The sequence below is a fragment of the Syngnathus scovelli genome, chromosome 18, assembly GCF_024217435.2.
Source record: "Syngnathus scovelli strain Florida chromosome 18, RoL_Ssco_1.2, whole genome shotgun sequence".
Taxonomy (NCBI): domain Eukaryota; kingdom Metazoa; phylum Chordata; class Actinopteri; order Syngnathiformes; family Syngnathidae; genus Syngnathus; species Syngnathus scovelli.
This window is the reverse complement of record NC_090864.1, coordinates 7,177,597-7,199,085: the sequence shown is the minus strand read 5'-3', so window position 1 is coordinate 7,199,085 and position 21,489 is coordinate 7,177,597. Positions and strand designations below refer to the sequence as shown.

Here is a 21,489-nt window from a genome sequence, read left to right as displayed (position 1 = left end):
CTACCACGTAGCGATCCGCCGCCACTTTCACGTTTGCGTTTCATGCCGTCCCTCGCCAAGCGTCTTTGAACTTTTCATCTGACAGCTAAGTCGAGGCTTCATGGCGTCCCGGCGGTAGTGGCCACGTTGAAGCGGCAGGAGAAGAAAAAAACGTTCCAAACTTTCAGTCTGCATTTCAAGTAATTGGAGTCACTCAAAAGGTCAAAATGAGTTCATCCGTAAAGGTTAGCGCATTTACGCTTCATCGTGACATTTAAGCCCCAAACCTTTTTGAGAGTACGATAAACGCACATCGCTTGGAATTGTCGTTGGCGAAACACCATGTCGTCGCTCTTGACGGATGAGTCAAAACACTGCAAAATGGCCGCCAAGTTCTTCCTTCCTTCCAGTTGATTCCAGCGTCGTAATTCAATTTAGATTTCGGTCGTTTTGTCAGACACGTTTTGTTCTTTTTTTTTTTTTTTTGGGTCGCTCTTTCACATCAATGGAGCGGAAACAAGTTCTCATAAGCATCTGAGTTTTGTCATCCAGAAAGCACTTCAATCAAACTGAACGGCGGCCATAAGCGGTCCAGGGTCTCTTCTTTTCACATGGATGTTCATATTTTGTTTGAGGAGGCGATAATAAAAAAAAGAAAAGAAGAGACGAGAAAAAGCAGCGGGCCGGAATATATTAGCCCGAGCAAACATCAGCAGGGGCCGCGTTTTTATGAGACCCCAGCGCACACAAATGCGAGTATGCGGCCGCATCTCATTTCATGCAAGTCTGTGTGAGCCTTTGCATTCTTTCCGTGACGGCAATTTATTTTTGCTATGGTGGCGAGACGGACGGCGGCACGTCACGGAATGGAGGCGCGAGATGATAAGAACAAAAGAAAAGTTACTTTTCAATCCTTTATGCTCTCGGTGCGGCACAATAAGAAAAACAATTTCTCCGCCGTGCTTTTTTGAAGCGATGGGTGAAGACCAACGCTGCATGATAGCATTTCCCGATGGCCAAGGCGCCAACACCGCGAGGATGAATGTCCAAAGTGTCTCCTTGTTTACCTTCCATTGAATGGTCCATCATCGTTGATAAAAGTTGAGTTGCTTGACAATTTACAGAACACGAGTTGTGTAGAAGCAGCACATGTTCACTGATGCTTTGTTCGATATCATTCCTGAGGGGGGAATTAAACGTTATCAGCAAGCTAGACCGCTTTGCCTTCTTTTTTTTTTTGTATTTCAGTCAGTTGAAAGGTAGTTGCGTCCTCCACGGCAATCCATCATGACGCCCGTTGGGTGTAACGATGAAGGCCAAGCTGCGTTTGTGCGGATCGCATTTGCCGACACGTCGCCTCGCTCACGCTCGCTGTCGGCGAATGTGATGAAACGGGCGGAAAGGCTTCCGCGTTGTTCCGCTTTTGTCGACAAGATGAATGTGTGCAAAAAAAGTGTGTATCACTGCACGTGCATCAAGAAAAGATGTGATTCACACTACTTTGAGGATCAATGGATCTTGCGCTCCAATATTTTCTATTTTTATTATTTAGTTGAACCTCTCTGTGTGGGACAAAGACAGGAAAGATTTTTTTGCGGTTCCACAATAGGCATGCAAGCTAGCGCCCAATCAGCTGCTTGCTATTATTAGACGAGCACAAAGAAGCCTTTATAACGTGACTCATCATCGCATCTCGCATCCCGCAACCACGCCGATGTGCTGTCTGTCGCTCCTCTTCTCTACAATCCTGTCGCCATTTTGCCCACTTATCTTCTCCCAGTGCTGAGCACACATGCACACACACAAAATTATAAAGTGTTGGCAAAGTGACACACACACACACTCTCACTGGGATTTCCAGTCCAAATGAAAGAAGCTTTGTTCTGAAAGTAGAAGATCAACACATAATTAGGAGAAAATGGCATTTTGCATGGCAGGCACGGCTGAGCTTATTGTCTGCACCTGCAATTGTTGGACTCTGGTTCATTTTGTCTTCCATTTGGCTTGTAATTCATTTGGATCATAACAACTGGTCCGCTCGCGCCGACTAACGAGGCCTCGGGCTCTTTTTCAATTACGGGGCGGGAGCTACGAGCGGAGCGCGGGGGTCACTTCTCATCTGCTCTCTTCTTTCCGTTTTATCAACCAATTAGCAACTCTGTTGTCATCATCAGCATAATCCATCATACTCTCATGCTCTGGGTCCTTTTAGACCCCATGTGTCAAACTCAAGGCCCGGGGGCTAGATACGGCCCGCCTCGTAATTTTAATGTGGCCTGCAAAGACAAATTGCGCATGAAATTCATATGTCAATTCTAAAATAACTGTTTTCGTTAATAAAAAATTGAAATATTGCTAGCAATTTTTCCCATTCATATTTTTTAAATATTTATACAGTTTTTATTAGTCTCTGTTTTGTAAACGAGTTATTTGTCACTTTGTTGTGTAGCCGATATTAGAAATATAACGAGACGTTCGTACATTTATTTGGATTGACAATTTTAATGGAAACTGTGACTTGGATGTGGCCCGCGACAAAAAGAAGTTTGACACATAATATTTGGACCAATTACAAAATGATGTTGACGAGCGGGCTTGGTCTCGTTACTGTGGGAAGTGTGAGCTTTATAATATTCTTTGCAGGAACCGCGGCGCAACCTCGGTTACTAAAAATGGGAGACAATTTGGAAATAGTGACATGAATGCAACAGACCAACTGAAAGCGATGATGGGGGCTTCAGTGCAGGTAGAAGATCTTGGCTGCTGCAGTCGGTCCAAAATGTTACGCCTGCTAGCAAATCCTCCCGAGCTGTCAGGGAAGCAAGCTATTTTCTGCTCTCCTACTTTTGCAAGGTTGTCAAGGTTGTTTTTAACTAGGCACCCCCCCACATCTTGCTTGGCAGAACCCCCCCCTCCCATCCTCATCTGCTGCGATGCGTTCAAGCGCAGATGTGTCACAGGTTGTGTTTGCCTGTCAAATCCGTCGACGGCCCGTGTGCGGATCATTAGGAAAATTCCTCTCCTCCTCCTCACCCTCTTTCTCCCAGCGCCACCGTTGTTTTTCTCCTTGAAATGCACGAGGCGGGAACTATTCCCCCCCCCGGCCCCCTCATCCGCCTCTTTTACTGCGCTCCCTCTGATTCATCTCGTTAGCTGTTGAGCGATCGTCGTGTCGTCACTCCTCTCTCATTTCCAACACACTGCTCCTTTCAATTTTCTGTTATCCTGTCTTCATCTCCGTGCAAATTGCGCCCTGATTGACTCTCACGCTGCATCTGCCTCCCCCCCCCCCTCCCCCTCCCCTCCCACGTTGCAGGAGTTGGTGGGCAGCAACCCGCCGCAGAGGAACTGGAAGGGAATAGCGATCGCCCTCCTTGTCATTCTGGTCATCTGCTCGCTGATCGTCACCTCCGTCATCCTGTTGACACCAGGTATGCGGGGGTGCGCCGTTATCGCGTAGCCATTAGCTCACTAATAAATCGTAGCGCAAACAATGCAAAACATTGTCCAAACATCAGCGCGGCCAAGGTGGCTCGGAAAAGTCGGAAGTTAAGGTTGACGTCCGTCGCTTTCGTGCGTGGAAGTCGCGTCGGATGAAATGAAGTTGAAACGCCCGAGCAGACGAGGCGCCGCTCTCTACTCAAGCGGATCTCGGGTCCTCGTTGATATTCAGGCAGTCACGGTATTGAGGTATTCATGCTCATTTGCACCTCCCACAACGTGTTGGTTTCTTTCTCTTCACAGGCGAAGATGACCGTCTGGCTCTCAAGGGCAAAGTGAGCGTGGAGGACCTTTTCAGAAAAGATTTCAAGGTCCACGACCCCAACGCTCGATGGATCAGCAGTAAGTCGGCCTTTTAAGCCTCATCTGACCGAATTTGGAGCCATCTTTGCCGCCTAAGAAATACGTCAAACGTTGTTGTGGTCCAATAAAGTCGCCAGCCATCGAGGAAGCCCGTTTGCGTCCACGGGCCGAACCATTTATTGCGCACGTCCAATTACCTTCGAGCGCAGTGCTCGTATTTCTCAAGGGCGCCGCAGGAGGCGCGCGAGGGCCGCCACTATTGACGCAATAAATAAAACGCAGCGTGCCGCAAACTCTCGCAGGGCTGCAGGAAGGCAAATTATAGACTTGATTTTCCTCTGTGCTCACACCGCCGGCAGGCTTCGCCGCCCAGACGTGACGGGATAACGAGGCAGATTTTCTTTTTCTGTCCCCGATCTTACCGGCCTCCCCGATTGGCTGCCGTACATTTTCCCATTAGCGCCGATGAGCAGCGTGATTGCCGGGAGGTCGTGACCTCTGCTCGCCGTATGTTGCGGAGGCATGCTACTCCTCCCCGGTGGCCCGCTTTGGCACCGCCCCAAACACGAGTCCATCACGGTCCAATGAGCTTAGCGGAGAACAAAGTGCCATGAACACATCTGGGGGCCAACATCTGTTCGGTGTGGAGCTGAACAGAAGCTGCGCGGCAGGCGGCTGCCAGCGTACGAGATTTGATTATCTCCGCTGGAGTTTCAACACGTTGTTGCCGAGAGTCAAGCAGCGCTAAATCGCATGTCAAGAGCAAATTCTTGGGTTCATTTGAATCGCTACAATGAAGGTCCAACGGCATCTGCTCGCAAACGCGTTTCACATTTGACCTTTTTGGACGCCGAAAACGGAACGCCGCTTTTATGTTTCCTTAACACAATTAAGACATTAAATAAGGTGATCATGTGGCGCTTTCATTACGGCGCGTAAAACTTTAGCGCTTCTAGCTCAAGATGATAAAATAATGAATTTGCGCTTCATCAGCTCCTTGCCGACGAGTTCTTTTGACGCTCGTTATCGGCAAAGAATAATATCGACTTTGCTCGTACCGCTTCTTCTAGAACAAGGCGCCGTCCAATTAGCAAAATAAGTTCTGATACGAGACGTTGTAACAAAGTCTGGCTAATGAGAATTGACTTTAAACGGGATCTTATGGAAATTGGGCCTTTTAATTGCTCGTATGCAAATCTGCTCTCAAGTGTGAAATTATACAGCCAAGTAAATATTTTGTTAAAAAAATGTGTGTTTAGCCAAGCTGCTCAGATTTTGAGCCCCCACTCTGGTTGTTAATGTTTTAGCAATTGTCTCGCTACCCTTTTTTGATGACGTGTTAGCATGGAGCAAAAAACTACACAGTGTCGATCCAATAGACATTCTCAAATGAAGATGATGAGTCAGAGCACGTTGCTAACATGCTACATATTAGCATGCAACACAATGTATATTCACATTGCTAGAAAGGAGGCCGCCTCTGCTCGGAGAGAATCAAATATGGACATGAAGGTCGATTTGAATAATAGAGGGTGAGATTTGACGGCGGCGAAATCAGGTTTGAGATAAGGCCACAAGGACTTTTACAGCTGCTGCAGGTTTCCGTGGCGACAACCGGCTTATTAAAGATCGGAGGATAACGAAAAAAGTCGTCTCTTCTTGGACGTCGTGTCGTTTACTCCGAAAGATCACACAGCAAGTTGTGCGGATCAGAATTTAAAGGGCACATGCTGTTGAGAAGGGATCGTTTTGATATGGGTGTGCGATTAAAGATATATTATAGACATATTGGCATGCTCACCGTCATCAGTATGGTGAGACGTCTTTCAAAATCAGTCAGGTGATTACAGTTGGGAGACGCAGATTATTCGGCCAAGGTGAAAGCCCCCCCCCCCTCAAAACCCCGCGGGCCACCTCGCTGGGACTGGAGCAGCTGCTGGCCATTTTAATTTAGCGAGCGGGAGCCGTTTGTTCTGCTCTCAGCCAGCTGGGGATCCCGCGAAGAAATGTTGACTTTGACAGTGTCCCGTAACGGCGACGTGTGTTTTGTCCTTGTAGCACATGTCGTGCCTGTTTACAGCCCGACCGCCAATAACGCAAAACTGCAAGGAAAAAATATACAGTAAATTTCAGACTATAAGCCGCTACTTTTTTCTCAAATTTTGAACCCTGAATCACAAATTTTAGCTAGTGCGGCTTATAGTCCGGTGCGACTTATAGTCCGAAAATTACGGTAGTCTTAATTGCCTTCATGAAGAACTCTTGTCGCGTCGTCAGAATGTATGACCTCAGCTTTCAAAGTTTGTTTTTCCATTTTTACATTGGAACCCCTACATAAGTAATGATGCCCATGTTACCTTTTTGAGTTCACACATAAATTCTCTGTCATCATTTTGTTTTTTTGTGATTGCCGCAGTGGACTCAAAAGCTACTTTTATCTACCTGCGGCTGTTTGAAAGTTCTTCTTGTCTATGCGGGACAGCAAAGTTGCACATCAGGTTCCGCACTTGACAGCTCGTCTTCCGTATGCGCGGTGCCGCCGCTCTTCAAAAACTTTTCATTTGTATCAATGACATCGAAATTGCGCGTCAGTCGGTCAGCTTTTCAAAAACCGTGGACAACTTTTACTTTTGAATTTGGAGAATGCGCCGCGTGGAGCCAAAATGAAACCACTCTTCTTACTTGTTGGCTTTTTAGTATTCTGCTGGATCTGTGTGACAAAGAGACAATACAGTGAAGGGAAAGGAGAGGGAGGGGGCGGCCAACGTAGCACTTTAACAATCTAAAAATATCCTCCCCTGCTCCCCCGAGCACGTCGCCAATCAAAGCCGCTGTAATGGTAATTTAGTCACCTCTAATGGTCAATTAGCTAGCAGCTAGCAAACACACCGCATAACAATCTCCGGGTGCTAATTAGCTCAGCCACCGCTGAGTGTGTGTGTGTTTGTGTGAGCTCGCGTGTGTGTCCGGCTTAGCGTAGGAGAGCTGATGGGCTAAAGGTGGACGTGAAAGGCTTGTTAAGCGAGGAGGACAAGCAGCATCAACGTCCGCCGTCTTCCCACCTTGAAGGGCTTTACACGCTTGCCTTTCATTTTACAAACGAGGGAAGGAAAGGACAGACGACCCCCCCGCGTACTGATGATACGTGTATTTCCGTAAATTAACGTGGACTGCTTCTTGTCTTGTCCTCTGCAGATAATGAGCTGCTGTACCGCGACCGTGACGGCAACGTGGTCCTCCTGAACGTGGACAACAACGACAAGACCGTACTGGTGCACCACAAGAAGTTTGTAAGTCGTCCAATTACAGGAAGGCACAGTCAGCGAGGAACTCCGATCTAATTTTACCGCAGCTTCAGTAATACCCACCGCACCGCACCCCCCACTTTATTTTAAAGCTTCATTAAATCGAATATTATGAGTCAAAAATGTGCTGCGCGTAGTTAATCCTTTTTTTTGCTGTAAAGGTCTCCAAGGAGGCGCAGAGATGAATGCGAGCAGCCCGTGAATTGAAATGATGTGACATTTTTCTGCTGCAGGAGATGTACAAAGCCAGCAAGTACGAGGTGTCCCCTGACATGAAGCATGTGCTGCTGGCCTATAACGTGGCGCCGGTGAGCTCGGCTTGCCGAAAAATCTGCTTTTGGATGTCAGGTTTTTCTTTTAAACCCTCGACACCATCAAGGATTTATTTGTGTGCCTCCTTGCAGGTGTACCAGTACTCCTACACGGCCTTCTACATCATCTGCAGCCTGGAGACGCCGTAAGTCACCGCAATTCCATTTCTGTGCAATCGCAAAATACGACAAATACACCGAACGAGAAAACTAGCACACTTTCGAGTCTCGACGTAAATCGTTGAAATGACTCAAAGTGCTTTGACAGAAAGGCAGAAAGTGGCCATTTTCTCTCCATTCCATTTTTCACCACAAGTTAGCAGTGAAAATATTGCGCCTATGAATTATTATTGAAAGGAGCTTATTTATTTTTGTTCTGGGGCGGGGGGTCTCCAGGGAGACGGTGAACTTAAACCCGCCCGAGGTACGCAACGCTCAGCTGCAGTACGCCGGCTGGGGACCGCAGGGCCAGCAACTGGTGAGGATCGCCGTTCCAGAAACATTCGCGCTAGCTTCATTGAAGGCTCCAGAGTCCGGGGCATTAATGGCAAAAATGGTCGTTAGTTAAGTGGAGCGCTTTCAAACTGAAGTTGACTTTTGCAGGTCAACAAAGTTAAGCGAGCGCTCGCTGGAACGTAATTAGCTTGCGTCGAGCAAATTGATGACATCCTGCAGCGGAACGCTGTTCATTACCTGCTATCTTGCCGCTGGATTCATTAGCACGCCGACTAGATTGGTTTTTCCCCAAGATGGCTGACATTTGTCACAATGTTTTGTTATTTTGTTTTTTCAGGGAGTCAATACAGTAGAAAGACAGAATGATCGTGGTGTGAATGTCGAGGTTGTGCAGCAGCTGCAGCTTGACAAAAATACCTCGGAAACAATCATTTGAAATCCGCTGCAAACCAAAACCTTATTTCAAGTCCACTAAGCCAGGCTCGAAAGCCCGATCTGAAAGTCTAACCCAACCTAGCGTTGTCTTCAAAGGCTGATTTAAAAGCTTATTTCTAAAATACAGTCCTCGTTTGAAACGCTAACTTTCATTTGAAATCCTGACACGTTCTGAAAAGCTGAATTTGAAACCTTGCCCGCCGGAAGCCTTTGCGTGTTCCTACAAATGTAACCTGCGCAAGTATCTTGAAATCTAGCACCTTGCGGACCTCTGCCAAGGCCAACAAATAGTCGGAAGCCATCAAGAGCCGCTGATGAAAAGTCACACGTTTGCTTATCAGCATGCAGAGGAGAGCGGGGTGCGCCCGGCGTCGCCTTATCTCAGGTGACAATCCGCCAACGGCGCATTAGCGCCTTGCCTTTAACCCGCCCCACGCAAGAGATCAGCGCACGGATTTAAACTTTTATTTGCGCAATGGGCGAGGACACGTTAAGAAATAGGAAAAGAAAGCTTGAGGCTCAATTTGAGATAAGGTGGCGAGCAGATTTGCCCCGTAGACGCGTTAGGGTGAGGCAGCGCGATAACTCCAGCTTGCCAGCAATGACGGATTCTGGCCAACATTTTCCCACCGTTTGCATTTTCCTCTTCAATTCGTGACACCCTCTTTATGCCCCCCCCTTACCCCCTTCCATGTAGATCTTCATTTTCGAGAACAACATCTACTATCGCTCGACGGTGGAGAGCCGCTCCATCCGTCTGGTCTCCTCCGGGAAGGAGGGCGTCATCTTCAATGGCCTCGGCGATTGGCTCTACGAAGGTAAGGTGGAGATTGGCGACTGAAAAAAAGCCTCGTTTGCATTCTGCTCAAATCTTGCATGTTTTATTGCGTCGAAAATGTGGAGCGCTCCTCGCTAGCGGTGGCGACGACACCACACATGTATCAAGAAATGAAAAAGAGAGCGAGAGGAGCAAAAGGAGGGCCGGGTGCTGCGTTAGCATCCCGCTAATGAATTTGTATGGGCGCCGTTGGCGTGCGCGCTCCGCTCCAGCGATTCATATCGGAGCTGCGTGGCGTGGCGCACGGCAACGTAGTGGAAGATGGAGACAAACTAGCGCCGACTGCAAGAAGGGCGAGCAAAAGCCGCGCCGTCCGCTGCAATCTAATTGAATGTAATTGTGCGCCCGCTGTCACAAAAGGTTACTTGCGGGATTACACGGTTTTTATTTAGACGGCAAGCTTTGATGAGAATCTGGACGACGGGCACAAATTGGACCAAAATCGATCAAGCGATAATTGTAGTTTATTCAGCCACCCATCTTGTTAACTTTGTGCGGCCCTCAAGGGTCTATCCATGGGGGAGGGGGGGGTCAAGGTCAAGCGGAGGCTCAGGCTGCCTCTGAATAGAAATGAAAATCCGCCTGCCTGTCACTGAGCGGCAGATTTGAGGCAAACAGGGCGGCTGAAAAGCTTGGTCAGTAATCTCTCGGCCTTGAAGCTCCTCCGGCTCTCGCATCACGGCTTTTGTCTTCCGTGGACGGAGGAGACTGCAAATACAAAACAACAGGAGTGTGTGCAATTGTCCAACCGCCAAGATGATTCCTGGGCGGCTATTTCAGATCTATGGAGTGAGAGGTAATCGTGAATTACGTCCCTGACGGCTCCTTGTATTCTGCTGAGTCCTGATAAAGGCCAAAAAAAAAAAAAAACACCCGCCCTGACTTTGATTTGAGTCACTTTTGCCTTACGGGTATTTGTGTTCCTGCGGCCGACTTCCAAGTAAAGATGTCAACCTCAGATTTCCTCTCTTTGAAGTGCGGCAGCGTGGGGGTTGGGGGGGCGTTTTTAATAAATTGACAAGATTGCATCGCTGCTGAGGCTCTCGCTGCCGTCTCACCTCCTAATCCCACAAAAGCATCCCTGATGAGATTTTGTGACGCCGTCGCCGCAGTCGGGGCGGAGCGAGCGACGCTCTGTTCAAATCAATTGTTTTGTTCGTTGCCTCACAAACAAAGACTCGCTCGAGCACCGTTGGGAAAAACAAACAGCAAGCTAAAATCGTTCGTAGGTGAGATAACAAAAAAATAAATAAAACCACGCCATCATTTTGAAAAATTATTCCCCCGAAATTCCATTTGAAATAAGCATCCATCCAGTTTCTCTAATCTTCATTCAGGTCACCAATGTAGAAGGGGAATTTTAAAAAAACACAAAATAGAACTCTAGGACTTTTGATCATGGAAATCCTCTTTGGACTGGATTAAAGAATTAAAAGTAGTTTTAGCGCCCCCGCAGCACTTGGGTCTGCTCGTTAGGAATCTGAAAAGGCGGCGAAGAGCCATTCCCTAGCTTCTGAAGGGTTCACTGTCATTTATCAAGAAGAAAAAAAAAGGATTGAAAATTAAATCGGCTGCTTTAATGATGCTAGTTTTGCTCCACTTGATGTCTTTATTATCTCAAGAAGTGACTCTCAAAAGAAAAGAAAATCATATTGCTCAACACGGTGCTCCCTGATGAACAAAATCGAGCTCTTTGAATGCACAATAGCGCCGCTGCCTCCGCTAATTGCACCAAATGAGCCCGGTGGCGATTACTGGACGTTTGCCCAACCACGTGCGATCGTTCGCCTTAAAGGCGGAGAGGCCCATTAGAGGCCGCCGCGCTCAAGGGTCCTTGAGTCAATCGTCGAGTTGGCCGTGATCAGCAGTCGCGCCTCTCGTGCTTTGAATGGAACATGCGCGTCGCCGTTTTGAGAAGAGCCAATTAGCCCGAGCTGCCGCTTTGCTCGCCTTTGTTGGGAGTCAAGTGGAAGAAGCCGTGTGGCGACTTGAGCTATTGAGGTGGAAGACTGAATCACAATAAATGTCTTCATGAACATGTCAATGGCAAACCAAGAGAAACACAGATGTGTGAACAACAGCAAGGTTAGGCAGTAAAGAGGATAAATAAATGAATAAATAAATAAATAAATAAATAAATAAATAAGTAAATAAATAAATAGACACACCACAGTCTAACGCATTTCTTTGATTTGTGTTCTGCAATAAGCAAGAAGAATATTTGCTTATACAAATGTGCTCGCATTTGCTGCCGATGACGTCTTTCCACCAGGGGGCACACTTGCTAATGTGCTCAATGCTCAATGCAAGTCAAATATGACTTCTGTTACGTCACAACGTACTTTGAGTTGCACGTTAGCCACGTCACGATCCCATGTTTTGATCTTGTGATATTTCAGAGGAGATTTTCCGCTCCCACGTGGCCCACTGGTGGTCTCCGGATGGCGCTCGGCTGGCGTACGCCACCATTAACGACACCTTGGTGCCCAAAATGGAGCTGCCTATGTTCACCGGAATGCCCTACCCGACGGGCAAGGAGTACCACTACCCCAAGGTTGCTTTCTGTTGTCTTCAACTTGCTCGTCCTATTTGGCTAGAATGAACACGTTTGTGTCCAGGCGGGCGAGGAGAACCCGACGATCACCTTGTACGTGGTCAACCTGAACGGGCCTCTTCACACTATCGAGATGAGGAGACCTGACGACCCCCGACTGAGGCAAGGCGAGAGCCTCGCATCAGGTGACCGCCGCCTCGTTTCAACAAGGCTGATGAGGACGTTGCGGGTGTACCTTGCAGTGAGTTCTACGTGACCATGGTCAAGTGGGCCACCGCCACCAAACTGGCGGTCAACTGGCTCAACCGAGCGCAGAACATCTCCATGCTGACGCTGTGCCAGGCCACCACGGGGGTCTGCACCAAGGTCGGACTTTAGCATAAATGGGGCACAGCTATTGAAAATGAGCTCTAAACAAGCCAAACGTCTCCAATGTTCTCTCCAGAAACACGAGGATGAAAGCGATGGATGGCTTTACCGGCAGGTGAGAACGTCAGGAGCCAGGCACGTGACTTTTCCAGTCAAAATGATTTTCTTCACCCGCTCGTCTTTCAGAACGAGGTGCCTCTCTTCTCGAAAGATGGTCTCAAGTTGTTCTTCACCAGGGCCATCCCGCAAGGTGGCCGTGGAAAGTTCTTCCACATTTCCATGTCCATCTCGCAGGTACAAATCAGCTTCTTGTCTATTTCAATGCTTCAGAGTGTTTGGGATCTGACTATTTCCCGGTTTGCACGACTTAAAGCGTCCAATTTTTGTGTGCAGCCGAACACCAGCGCCGACACCCTGCAGTCCATCACGTCTGGTGACTGGGACGTCACCAAGGTCTTGGCCTACGATGAGCAAAGCCAGCGCATGTGAGTCGGCATTCGCTTAGTGAACGTCAGCTCGCCGCGATCGTTGCCAGGCAGGATACGGGGCCCCGATTCTGAAGGAGCCTTGTTTCATCATTCCAGATACTTCCTGAGTACAGAAGATGGGCCAAAGCGTCGCCATCTTTACAGGTGCCTTTCCTGCACTTCCCAGGGCCAAAACGAGACTCAAACATTTTTGGTTTGTTTTTGTCGTCAGCGCCGACACCTTCGGGTCGTTCAACCGTCGCTGCCTGTCGTGCGGGCTGCCCGACGCGTGCGGCTACGTCGCCGGCTCCTTCTGCCACAACATGAGCTACTTCCTTCTCCACTGCCAAGGTGTTGTTGAAGATCCATTTTGTTCTGCAAGTATATCAGGTTTACAGAATAGCATTGTGAGTATCCAATCACATCATCTGTCGTCGGGGGAAATGAGATTCCTCGAGGAAAGCGCTTTCCGTCGGCCCACTGGGGCGGCTGTAAAAATGATTTGATAAAGTCGTGACATCATCACGGTCACAGCGGGACTGGGAGCGCAGCTACAAGAACAAGTGTGACCTGTGCTCCCAATTTATTAAGAGCAGCACTCCACTCATTTCTTTGTCTGCTTTCAAGGCGGAGATGTTGTCTCGCCACTTTCCTAAAAGGAACAAAGTTGTTTTTGCCACCTTTACCTACAAGGTCTTGGTGTGTTTATTTCTTTCCACAAACCAGAACCAAACATTCACATTGTGAGACATGGACCTCTGAAGCTCGAAGCTCAGCACGCCTACGATTTGTCAACACATTTTATCGCCATGCTCCATCTAGGTCCGGATGTGCCGTTCGTGTCCATTTACAAGACGCAGACGGATCGCAAAGAGGTGGATGCCCATGTCGATGAGGAGACGCGGGACAGACCCAGTGAGTAATCGAGCGTGCATAGAACACAAGCCTTTATAGCCCAATAACAACATTCACAATGTTGAGTTTGTCCGGTAATCTGATTACTCCTCTCAAAGGATACCTTCTCATGAAATTACAAGTGTACGTGAGCCATGTAATCATATTTTTCCCTCCGGCTGCTCGAATACTGACATCAGGCCGATCGATTCTCCCGCTGCACCTACAAAAGTATTGTGACGCAGGACTTTTGAATTCCACTGACTACTTCTTGTGCTTTGTGGTCCTCAGGTATGGTGGAGGTGTACAAAGTGGAGAGCAACCAGCCGCTGAGGCGGACGCTGGACAACATGCAGACGCCCATCGCGGAGTTCCAGGATGTCGGCGTTGACGATTACAGTGCGTCGTGTGAAAAGTCCCCGTGCGGCTCCATACTGTCTTCGTAACCCATCTTGTGTTTGGTCTGGTGTTTCTCAGCGTTAGCCATGCAGATCCTCAAACCTGCCGGGTTTGTGGAGTCGGCCAGCTATCCTCTCGTGCTGCTCATGTATGTGCCGCGTGTGCACTTTGCGGACGGCTCAAGTGTGTGCAGAAACATTCAAAATGGTTGATTGTGCCGGCGCAGCGACAGCACACCCGGTGGCCAGAGCGTGTCGGAGCGCTTCCGCCTGGACTGGGCCACGGTGCTGGTGAGCAGCTTCGGTGTGGTGGCGGCGCGCTGCGATGGGCGGGGCGGCGGCTTCCGGGGCACCGACCTGTTGCAGCGCATTCAGAAGCGGCCCGGCGCCCTGGAGGAGCTGGACCAGCGCCAGGCCATCAAGTGGGTGCGGCCGACAAATTCCAGGAATGTCGCCCAGCGACCTATCTGATGCCTTTGTGTTTGCGGCAGCATCATTCTGAAGGAGCCCTATATCGACAAGACCCGAGTGGGAGTCTTCGGACAGGTAAGTGTCGTCTCGATCCGAGGACTCGGTTGTGTGATTCTCAACCACCAGGAAGAGCTTTCATACCGCAGACGTTCCAAAGCACAATTTGAACCCTTCTTGTGGAGACTTTTGAGACTAACCCTACCACACTGAATTAAGACAATGCTAAGAATGCTAACCGTCTGTGTTGTGCTATCGTAGGAGTACGGCGGTTACGTCACTAGCTTGTTGCTAAGCGGCGACCTATCTCCTGCCAGATGTGGCGCCGTCCTCTCGCCTATCACAGACTTTGAATTATACGGTGAGGATCCTTTTTTGATTTCAAACCGCTGCCAGTCCAGGGTGTAGCTAATGCTAATGCGTTTCCTTTTGTTCCAGCTTCCGCCTTTTCCGAGCGCTACCTGGGGATGCCCAAACCCGACCCTCGTGCTTATGCGGTACTCACGCCTCAATTCCATCGATGACCTTTTTGCCTTGCTTACCGTGTCCTTCTTTTCACACCGTGTCCTTTGGTGTCCGCTCGCTGGTCAGATGGCCAACCTGGCACACCGAGCGGCTCAGTTCCTGGACAAGAAGTTCCTCATCATCCATCCGACGGCGGACGGTAAGAAAGCCACGCAGTCGCCGGTCGGTGTACCAACGTGCTGAATTTATCTTTTTTTTCTTTTTCCTGCAGAAAAAGTTCACTTCCAGCATTCGGCCAAACTTATTGCTCAGCTCATCCACGAAAAGGCTAACTACACCTTACAGGTAACCAACCGGCACAAATGACCTTGAGATTTTGGCTTGCATGTCCGTAACAGGAAGAGAACATTTAAATTTTCTTTTTAAATAAACAGCAAAGCGACTCGTTCTGTTTGTCTGAATTACAACTAGTCCCCTAATCCTGACAAATATCCATATTTTTCTCATATGTTCTCCACAGATCTATCCGGACGAGGGCCACTTCATCCGCAACGAGGCCACCCGGCAGCACCTCAGCCAATCGCTGGTCAACTTCTTCGAGGAGTGCTTCAGACTACCCGAGCACGTTTTGGACGATGAGCTGGATGACGACGATGAAGACGAGGGTTAGGGTTAGCCCGGACCGCACCCGGACTGCCCCTCCTCGCTCCTTGCACGCCCTTAAAAAACGACTAGCCACCCCACCGCGCCCACCCCGGATGAGTCCTGGGTTTTACGCATCTACGTGGACCTCGCGCTGGACTTGAGACTGCCTCCGAAGCAGTCGAGGATCACCTCCATCTCTCAACTTTGTCCGCGGAAGCCCAAACTGTTCCCAGAGACACACTCGGGAATATTCCGATGGACGAGCTCTCACGTGGACTTGACGCTCGCAGAAGGGGACGCGTCAAATCTTGTATTATATCGAAGTGATGAAACTGCATTTTATGGGACTTGGGTGGCAATTTTCTAAAGTTGTGATGAACTTTTCATGTTGCACTGTGTTCTCTAATTTTTCTTTTGTTGTCGATTGTTCATGATGTTTGTAAAATAGCACACAAGATAAAATGTTTCCATTTGTGAAATGGTTGGGGAAGATGACGTTTCCTCACTTTTGTCACCATACTGCCTTAGTTTGTCACAAAGATATTTACGTCACAATGCATTCATGAGCAAGCGCACTTCATAAAGCTATCTTGAATCTTTAAAATGTTACTGGTGATATTTCTGGAATGATTGTTTTGATAATTGAAGAGCTTTTTTAGTTGTTGTTTTTTTTTAAACTGTGTCAGTGAATATGGGCTACATGAGCACAAGGCTAACGTGTACAGAGTTAGTAAACAAAGGTCAAGGCAATAGTGTTGAGTTAAAGTTAAATTCACAAGCGTCATTTTCTTTCCACCTGCTTCTTTTCTTTCATTACATATTAATAATATTACCGCATTGTCTGTTTGACATCTTGAATGTTCCTTCACGGAAACCATTAATTCTATTTCCACGTTGTGAGATGAGCCTCTCTGCCATGTAAATGTTACTCAAAGAAAGACCATATTTTATAAGTATGTCAATGCAACTATGGAAAATGGAAATAAGCAGATCAATATTCAGATTCAATAAACACCTTTTTAATCAATTGGCTTCATCGTTAAATGTGTTTGTGGTTGATGACACAATGCCATGGCCACCAAAATAAAACTGTTAGGGTTGACAAATGATTTTGATCGTTTGAGTGTATTGGAATGTTGACTAGAATCATTAACTTTGTTAAAACCTTCCACCTTTCCTTGACTTGTGGACTTTCCACATTCGGTTGTTGAAAGTTTCCAGACTCTGGTGTGAACAAGGATTCCACAGTGCAATGGTTAGTGCTCTGGACTCTCACCCCAGTGACCTGGGTTCAAATCCCAGTGAAACCTAACATATTTTATCATAGAAAAACACTTTGCAACACAGTTTTTTGTGTGCTGCCCCATATAGCCATTATAACTATTTACTTGTGAGCTGCTCCATAAAACCATATATATTCCATTCAATCTGAGCGAGGGTTCCATAAGTGTCAAGCGCTACTCCTCGGGGCTGCATTCCAATATGTTTTCCAAGTGACCCTCGTTAAGCGCAGGTGCGTGAAAAGTTTTAGCTTCTTTCACGTTCAAAAGGAGCTAAAAGTTTTCACGCACCTGCACTTAACGAGGGAATCACAGGGACACTCCATTAGGTACACCGCCATTTTCAAGTGAACCTACTAAAAGGCCACTTTATTAGGGAAATATCATGGTCAAAGGTCACAGGTGTCAAGCGCCAGTCCCCGGGGCCGCGTTCCAACATGTTTTCCAAGTGACCCTCGTTAAGCGCAGGTGCGTGAAAAGTTTTAGCTTCTTTCACGTTCAAAAGGAGCTAAAAGTTTTCACGCACCTGCACTTAACGAGGGAATCACAGGGACACTCCATTAGGTACACCGCCATTTTCAAGTGAACCTAATAAAAGGCCACTTTATTAGGGAAATATCATGGTCAAAGGTCACAGGTGTCAAGCTCCAGTCCCCGGGGCCGCGTTCCAACATGTTTTCAAAGTGAACCTCGTTAAGCGCAGGTGCGTGAAAAGTTTTAGCTTCTTTCACGTCCAAAAGGAGCTAAAAGTTTTCACGCACCTGCACTTAACGAGGGAATCACACGGACACTCCATTAGGTACACCGCCATTTTTAAGTGTACCTAATAACAGGCCACTTTATTAAGGAAATATCATGGTCAAAGGTCACACGTGTCAAGCTCTAGTCCTCAGGGCCACGTTCCAATATGTTTTCCAAGTTACCCTCGTTAAACACACCTGCGTGAAAACATTTAGCTTACTTTCACATTCTCGGGAGCTAAAACTTTTCACGCAGGTGCACTAAACGAGGGAATCACACGGACACTCCATTAGGTACACTGCCATTTTCAAGTGTACCTAATAACAGGCCACTTTATTAGGGAAATATCATGGTCAAAGGTCACAGGTGTCAAGCGCCAGTCCCCGGGGCCGCGTTCCAACATGTTTTCCAAGTGACCCTCGTTAAGCGCAGGTGCGTGAAAAGTTTTAGCTTCTTTCACGTTCAAAAGGAGCTAAAAGTTTTCACGCACCTGCACTTAACGAGGGAATCACAGGGACACTCCATTAGGTACACCGCCATTTTCAAGTGAACCTAATAAAAGGCCACTTTATTAGGGAAATATCATGGTCAAAGGTCACAGGTGTCAAGCTCCAGTCCCCGGGGCCGCGTTCCAACATGTTTTCAAAGTGACCCTCGTTAAGCGCAGGTGCGTGAAAAGTTTTAGCTTCTTTCACGTTCAAAAGGAGCTAAAAGTTTTCACGCACCTGCACTTAACGAGGGAATCACACGGACACTCCATTAGGTACACCGCCATTTTCAAGTGAACCTAATAAAAGGCCACCTTATTAGGGAAATATCATGGTCAAAGGTCACAGGTGTCAAGCTCCAGTCCCCGGGGCCGCGTTCCAACATGTTTTCAAAGTGACCCTCGTTAAGCGCAGGTGCGTGAAAAGTTTTAGCTTCTTTCACGTTCAAAATGAGCTAAAAGTTTTCACGCACCTGCACTTAACGAGGGAATCACACGGACACTCCATTAGGTACACCGCCATTTTCAAGTGTACCTAATAACAGGCCACTTTATTAGGGAAATATCATGGTCAAAGGTCACACGTGTCAAGCTCTAGTCCTCAGGGCCACGTTCCAATATGTTTTCCAAGTTACCCTCGTTAAACACACCTGCGTGAAAACATTTAGCTTACTTTCACGTTCTCGGGAGCTAAAACTTTTCACGCAGGTGCACTTAACGAGGGAATCACACGGACACTCCATTAGGTACACCGCCATTTTCAAGTGTACCTAATAACAGGCCATTTTATTAGGGAAATATCATGGTCAAAGGTCACGTGTCAAGCTCTAGTTCTCAGGGCCACGTTCCAATATGTTTTCCAAGTTACCCTCGTTAAACACACCTGCGTGAAAAGATTTAGCTTACTTTCACGTCCTCGGGAGCTAAAACTTTTCACGCAGGTGCACTTAACGAGGGAATCTTGGAAAACATGTTGGAATGCGGCCCCGAGGACTAGAGCTGCCTGTTATTAGGTACACTTGAAAATGGCGGTGTACCCAATGGAGTGTCCAAGTGACGTCACAGATCAAACAGCAAATCAGAAAGTCGGGGTAAGGGCAGGTGTGGCACTTTTCACTTTCCGTGAAGCTTTGACCATGATTTTTGATTATTTGATTTATAAAAAAAATAAATAAAAAGGAACAGTGTGTGTGTGTGTTTGCAATTGCAAACTGTCTCCAGTGTGGTTCTTGCAAAGAAGATATAGTGACGAACACTAACAGTGTAGTTGTGGGATAATTTATTTTAAATCATAGGCAAAGGTCTAAATTTTAATCCACAAAGCACATTAAAAACAGACAGTCTCCAAAGTGCTGCATAACATCAGAAAAACATGGAAACAAAAGGACAAAATCATTAGAAAAACAATAGTAAATAAATAAGAGTATAAACTGCAGAGTTCACAAGTTTTATTTTGTGTAAAAATGATTGCATAGTATATCCTTACTATACATAGTATGCCTTACTATACATGAAGTCTATCGAGAGGTGAACTGTGAGGGGGTGTCAGAAATAATAGATTTGCTCAAAGATGCTCTCTGCGCTGGCTCTCACGGGACTGAAGTTGTAGATGAGCGCTTCACTCTCCTCGTCCTTTGTGGCAAATCGGTGGAAGTTCTTCCTGGCTGTGAGCGTAAACAAAACAAGCGCACCTTCAGCGAGGCAAGCGCCCACAGGCCGCTTTCTTACCTTCGCCCACAAAAAACTCTGCCATGTAGAAGGTGAGGCGCACTCCCAAGGGCGTGTGCTCCACATTCGGCTTCCTCCACTCAAAGGCGTTTTTCTCCGGGTGCCACTGCGTGCCGTAAATGGGGTAGTCGAACGCTGCGGAGCACACGGGCCGTCCGTCAGAAAAAGCGCAAAGCCGCGGGAGCCGACGGCTCATTCTGTGTACCTTCCATCGTGGACAGAAACTCTGTTTTTCCGTCTGTGTTGGTGGAGAGGACTTTGTAGAAAGAGGTCAGAGTGTTGCTGCTGTTGAACGCCTGCATGAAAAACAACAAGTTGGCAAAAGAGCAGCAATGCCGCAGCGCGATGGTCATACCTCCATGGGCAAACTCCATTGGTGCGAGTTCTCCGTAAGCGGTTCCGAGGCCAACGCATCCATGAGCTCAGCGGGGAAGTCTCGGAACATTCTGCTGCCTTTGGCCTCTGGGGGTAAGGTTAGGGTAACTGTAATCCATGATCACGTTGAGATAAAGGTGTCAAGCGGGTGGCGAAGAGCACACCTTTGGTGAAGTCGAGCGGCAAGGACACGTCCGTGGTGTTTGTGCGTGTCAGGAGCGAGACGCCGTTGGTCAAGAGGAGGAGCTGCTCCAGGCCCAGGCATGTTCCCCAGATGGGGAAGTAGTCACCCCTCTGCTTGGCCTGTGCCGCACACATCCTCTGTCTCACTCACAAGAGCGGGCGTTTGTTGCGCAACCACGTGCCTACCTCCAGGCTCATCTCGTAGAAGATCTTGGAACTCCTCTGGTAGCCTGATGAGAATATGCTGGCCCCGCCTCCTGGGAAAAGCACGCTGCAACGAGCGGCGAGAATTCACAACCATGAGAATGTGCCAAACTTGTGGGAAAATGCAAACGCCAAATGGATTTGATCATTTGAGATGTTTTCGTGAACATGGTAAAACTTTGGAACGTCAGGCCACAGAGCCATAAATATACTGCAGGACTTTATCTTCTGCAATGAAGTAGTGGGGGTTCAAATATTGCCCCTCTGCTTGTGTGAGTCACGTGCTAGATTTACAGACTTGCACACACATTCATGGACTTTGGAAAGGGTTAGTGACCGCAGAGTTACCAAGCAGTCAACCTATGAAACATGTTTTCTGTCAATCACCATAGATGTTCCAGAAGCAGCAATGTTCATGGCTTTATTGATGTGACTGAATTTGAAAAACACACAATTAGCAAACCGTACGTACCCATTAATGGAGTCGAAGAGTCTCCTGTACTCTTTATCAGTCTGGTTGATCCTGCAAAAAGAGAAGCTCCAATGCACCGCCACGACAACGAGTTGATGGAAATGATGTGGAGCCGAACCTGATGGGGACCACTCGGGCTCCTGCCGCCTCCAGGAACTTGACATAGGAGGCAGCGATGTAAGAAGTCTTATTTTCTGGAGGCTTGGACAGATCCTGCGCTAATATGCCTTCGAAAGAGAATGAACACACGTTAAACAAAAAATAAACAAGTCAGCTCAGAAGAAGACAAACTTGAAAATGGAAGAAGCTGACCTATTATGGGCTTGTCGTTGGTGACAACTTGCGTCGAGTCAAGCGCCGGCGGCAGGCAAAGCAAAACAAGCAAAGAAACGCAACACGTGAGCACAAACATGTTTCGAAGCGAAAAAAAGGTGGACAGAGACGATTCGAGCGTGCGGCAGCCTCGCTTGGCCAACAACTTGTCAATAACAGTCATCAGAAATAATTTGGAAGCGACGTGAAAATCGATAAATGGGAGTTGTAACCTTTGGATAGGGGATCCAGGTCGTCAATCGTAGGATTTGCGGCTTGTGTCAGCCCGGAAGTGCGTCTCAAGCCACTTCTGCAATTT

The 21,489-nt window shown here is 47.7% G+C and overlaps 2 protein-coding genes across 5 annotated transcripts in view; one reads left to right on the top strand and one right to left on the bottom strand.

The window, feature by feature from the left end:
• Positions 1-16,415, top strand: part of LOC125986114 (A-type potassium channel modulatory protein DPP6) — a 42,472-nt gene extending 26,057 nt beyond the window's left edge. For all 4 annotated transcript variants that reach the window (XM_049749539.2, XM_049749537.1, XM_049749538.2 and 1 more), the window contains exons 2-26: positions 3,296-3,410; positions 3,724-3,822; positions 6,979-7,073; positions 7,322-7,396; positions 7,493-7,545; positions 7,796-7,877; positions 8,988-9,108; positions 11,528-11,682; positions 11,747-11,844; positions 11,925-12,048; positions 12,128-12,166; positions 12,238-12,345; positions 12,445-12,536; positions 12,636-12,683; positions 12,751-12,869; positions 13,341-13,433; positions 13,704-13,811; positions 13,890-13,959; positions 14,038-14,232; positions 14,302-14,356; positions 14,540-14,639; positions 14,717-14,775; positions 14,870-14,942; positions 15,015-15,088; positions 15,264-16,415. In XM_049749539.2, coding sequence (XP_049605496.1) covers positions 3,296-3,410; positions 3,724-3,822; positions 6,979-7,073; positions 7,322-7,396; positions 7,493-7,545; positions 7,796-7,877; positions 8,988-9,108; positions 11,528-11,682; positions 11,747-11,844; positions 11,925-12,048; positions 12,128-12,166; positions 12,238-12,345; positions 12,445-12,536; positions 12,636-12,683; positions 12,751-12,869; positions 13,341-13,433; positions 13,704-13,811; positions 13,890-13,959; positions 14,038-14,232; positions 14,302-14,356; positions 14,540-14,639; positions 14,717-14,775; positions 14,870-14,942; positions 15,015-15,088; positions 15,264-15,413 — 2,400 coding nt within the window. In that variant the 3' untranslated portion in view covers positions 15,414-16,415. The remainder of the gene's footprint in view (positions 1-3,295; positions 3,411-3,723; positions 3,823-6,978; positions 7,074-7,321; positions 7,397-7,492; positions 7,546-7,795; positions 7,878-8,987; positions 9,109-11,527; positions 11,683-11,746; positions 11,845-11,924; positions 12,049-12,127; positions 12,167-12,237; positions 12,346-12,444; positions 12,537-12,635; positions 12,684-12,750; positions 12,870-13,340; positions 13,434-13,703; positions 13,812-13,889; positions 13,960-14,037; positions 14,233-14,301; positions 14,357-14,539; positions 14,640-14,716; positions 14,776-14,869; positions 14,943-15,014; positions 15,089-15,263) is intronic.
• A 2,743-nt stretch (positions 16,416-19,158) lies between these two features.
• ggh (gamma-glutamyl hydrolase (conjugase, folylpolygammaglutamyl hydrolase)) lies at positions 19,159-21,397 on the bottom strand. The gene is made up of 9 exons (XM_049749968.2): positions 21,171-21,397; positions 20,977-21,085; positions 20,859-20,909; positions 20,369-20,453; positions 20,164-20,302; positions 19,980-20,086; positions 19,830-19,920; positions 19,625-19,759; positions 19,159-19,560 (listed from the first exon to the last, which is right to left on the bottom strand). The coding sequence occupies exons 1-9, from the start codon at positions 21,352-21,354 to the stop codon at positions 19,442-19,444; spliced, it is 1,020 nt and encodes a 339-aa protein (XP_049605925.2). The 5' UTR covers positions 21,355-21,397; the 3' UTR covers positions 19,159-19,441.
• Positions 21,398-21,489: the final 92 nt, after the last annotated feature.

Excerpts from the sequence above, each read along its gene's own strand:
- ggh (XM_049749968.2), bottom strand. The coding sequence starts at position 21,354 with ATGACTGTTATTGACAAGTTGTTGGCCAAGCGAGGCTGCCGCACGCTC. Across the intron at positions 20,910-20,976 it reads GCCCGAGTGGTCCCCATCAG|GATCAACCAGACTGATAAAG; the intron begins GTTCGGCTCCAC and ends CTCTTTTTGCAG. Across the intron at positions 20,303-20,368 it reads TCTACGAGATGAGCCTGGAG|GCCAAGCAGAGGGGTGACTA; the intron begins GTAGGCACGTGG and ends TGTGCGGCACAG.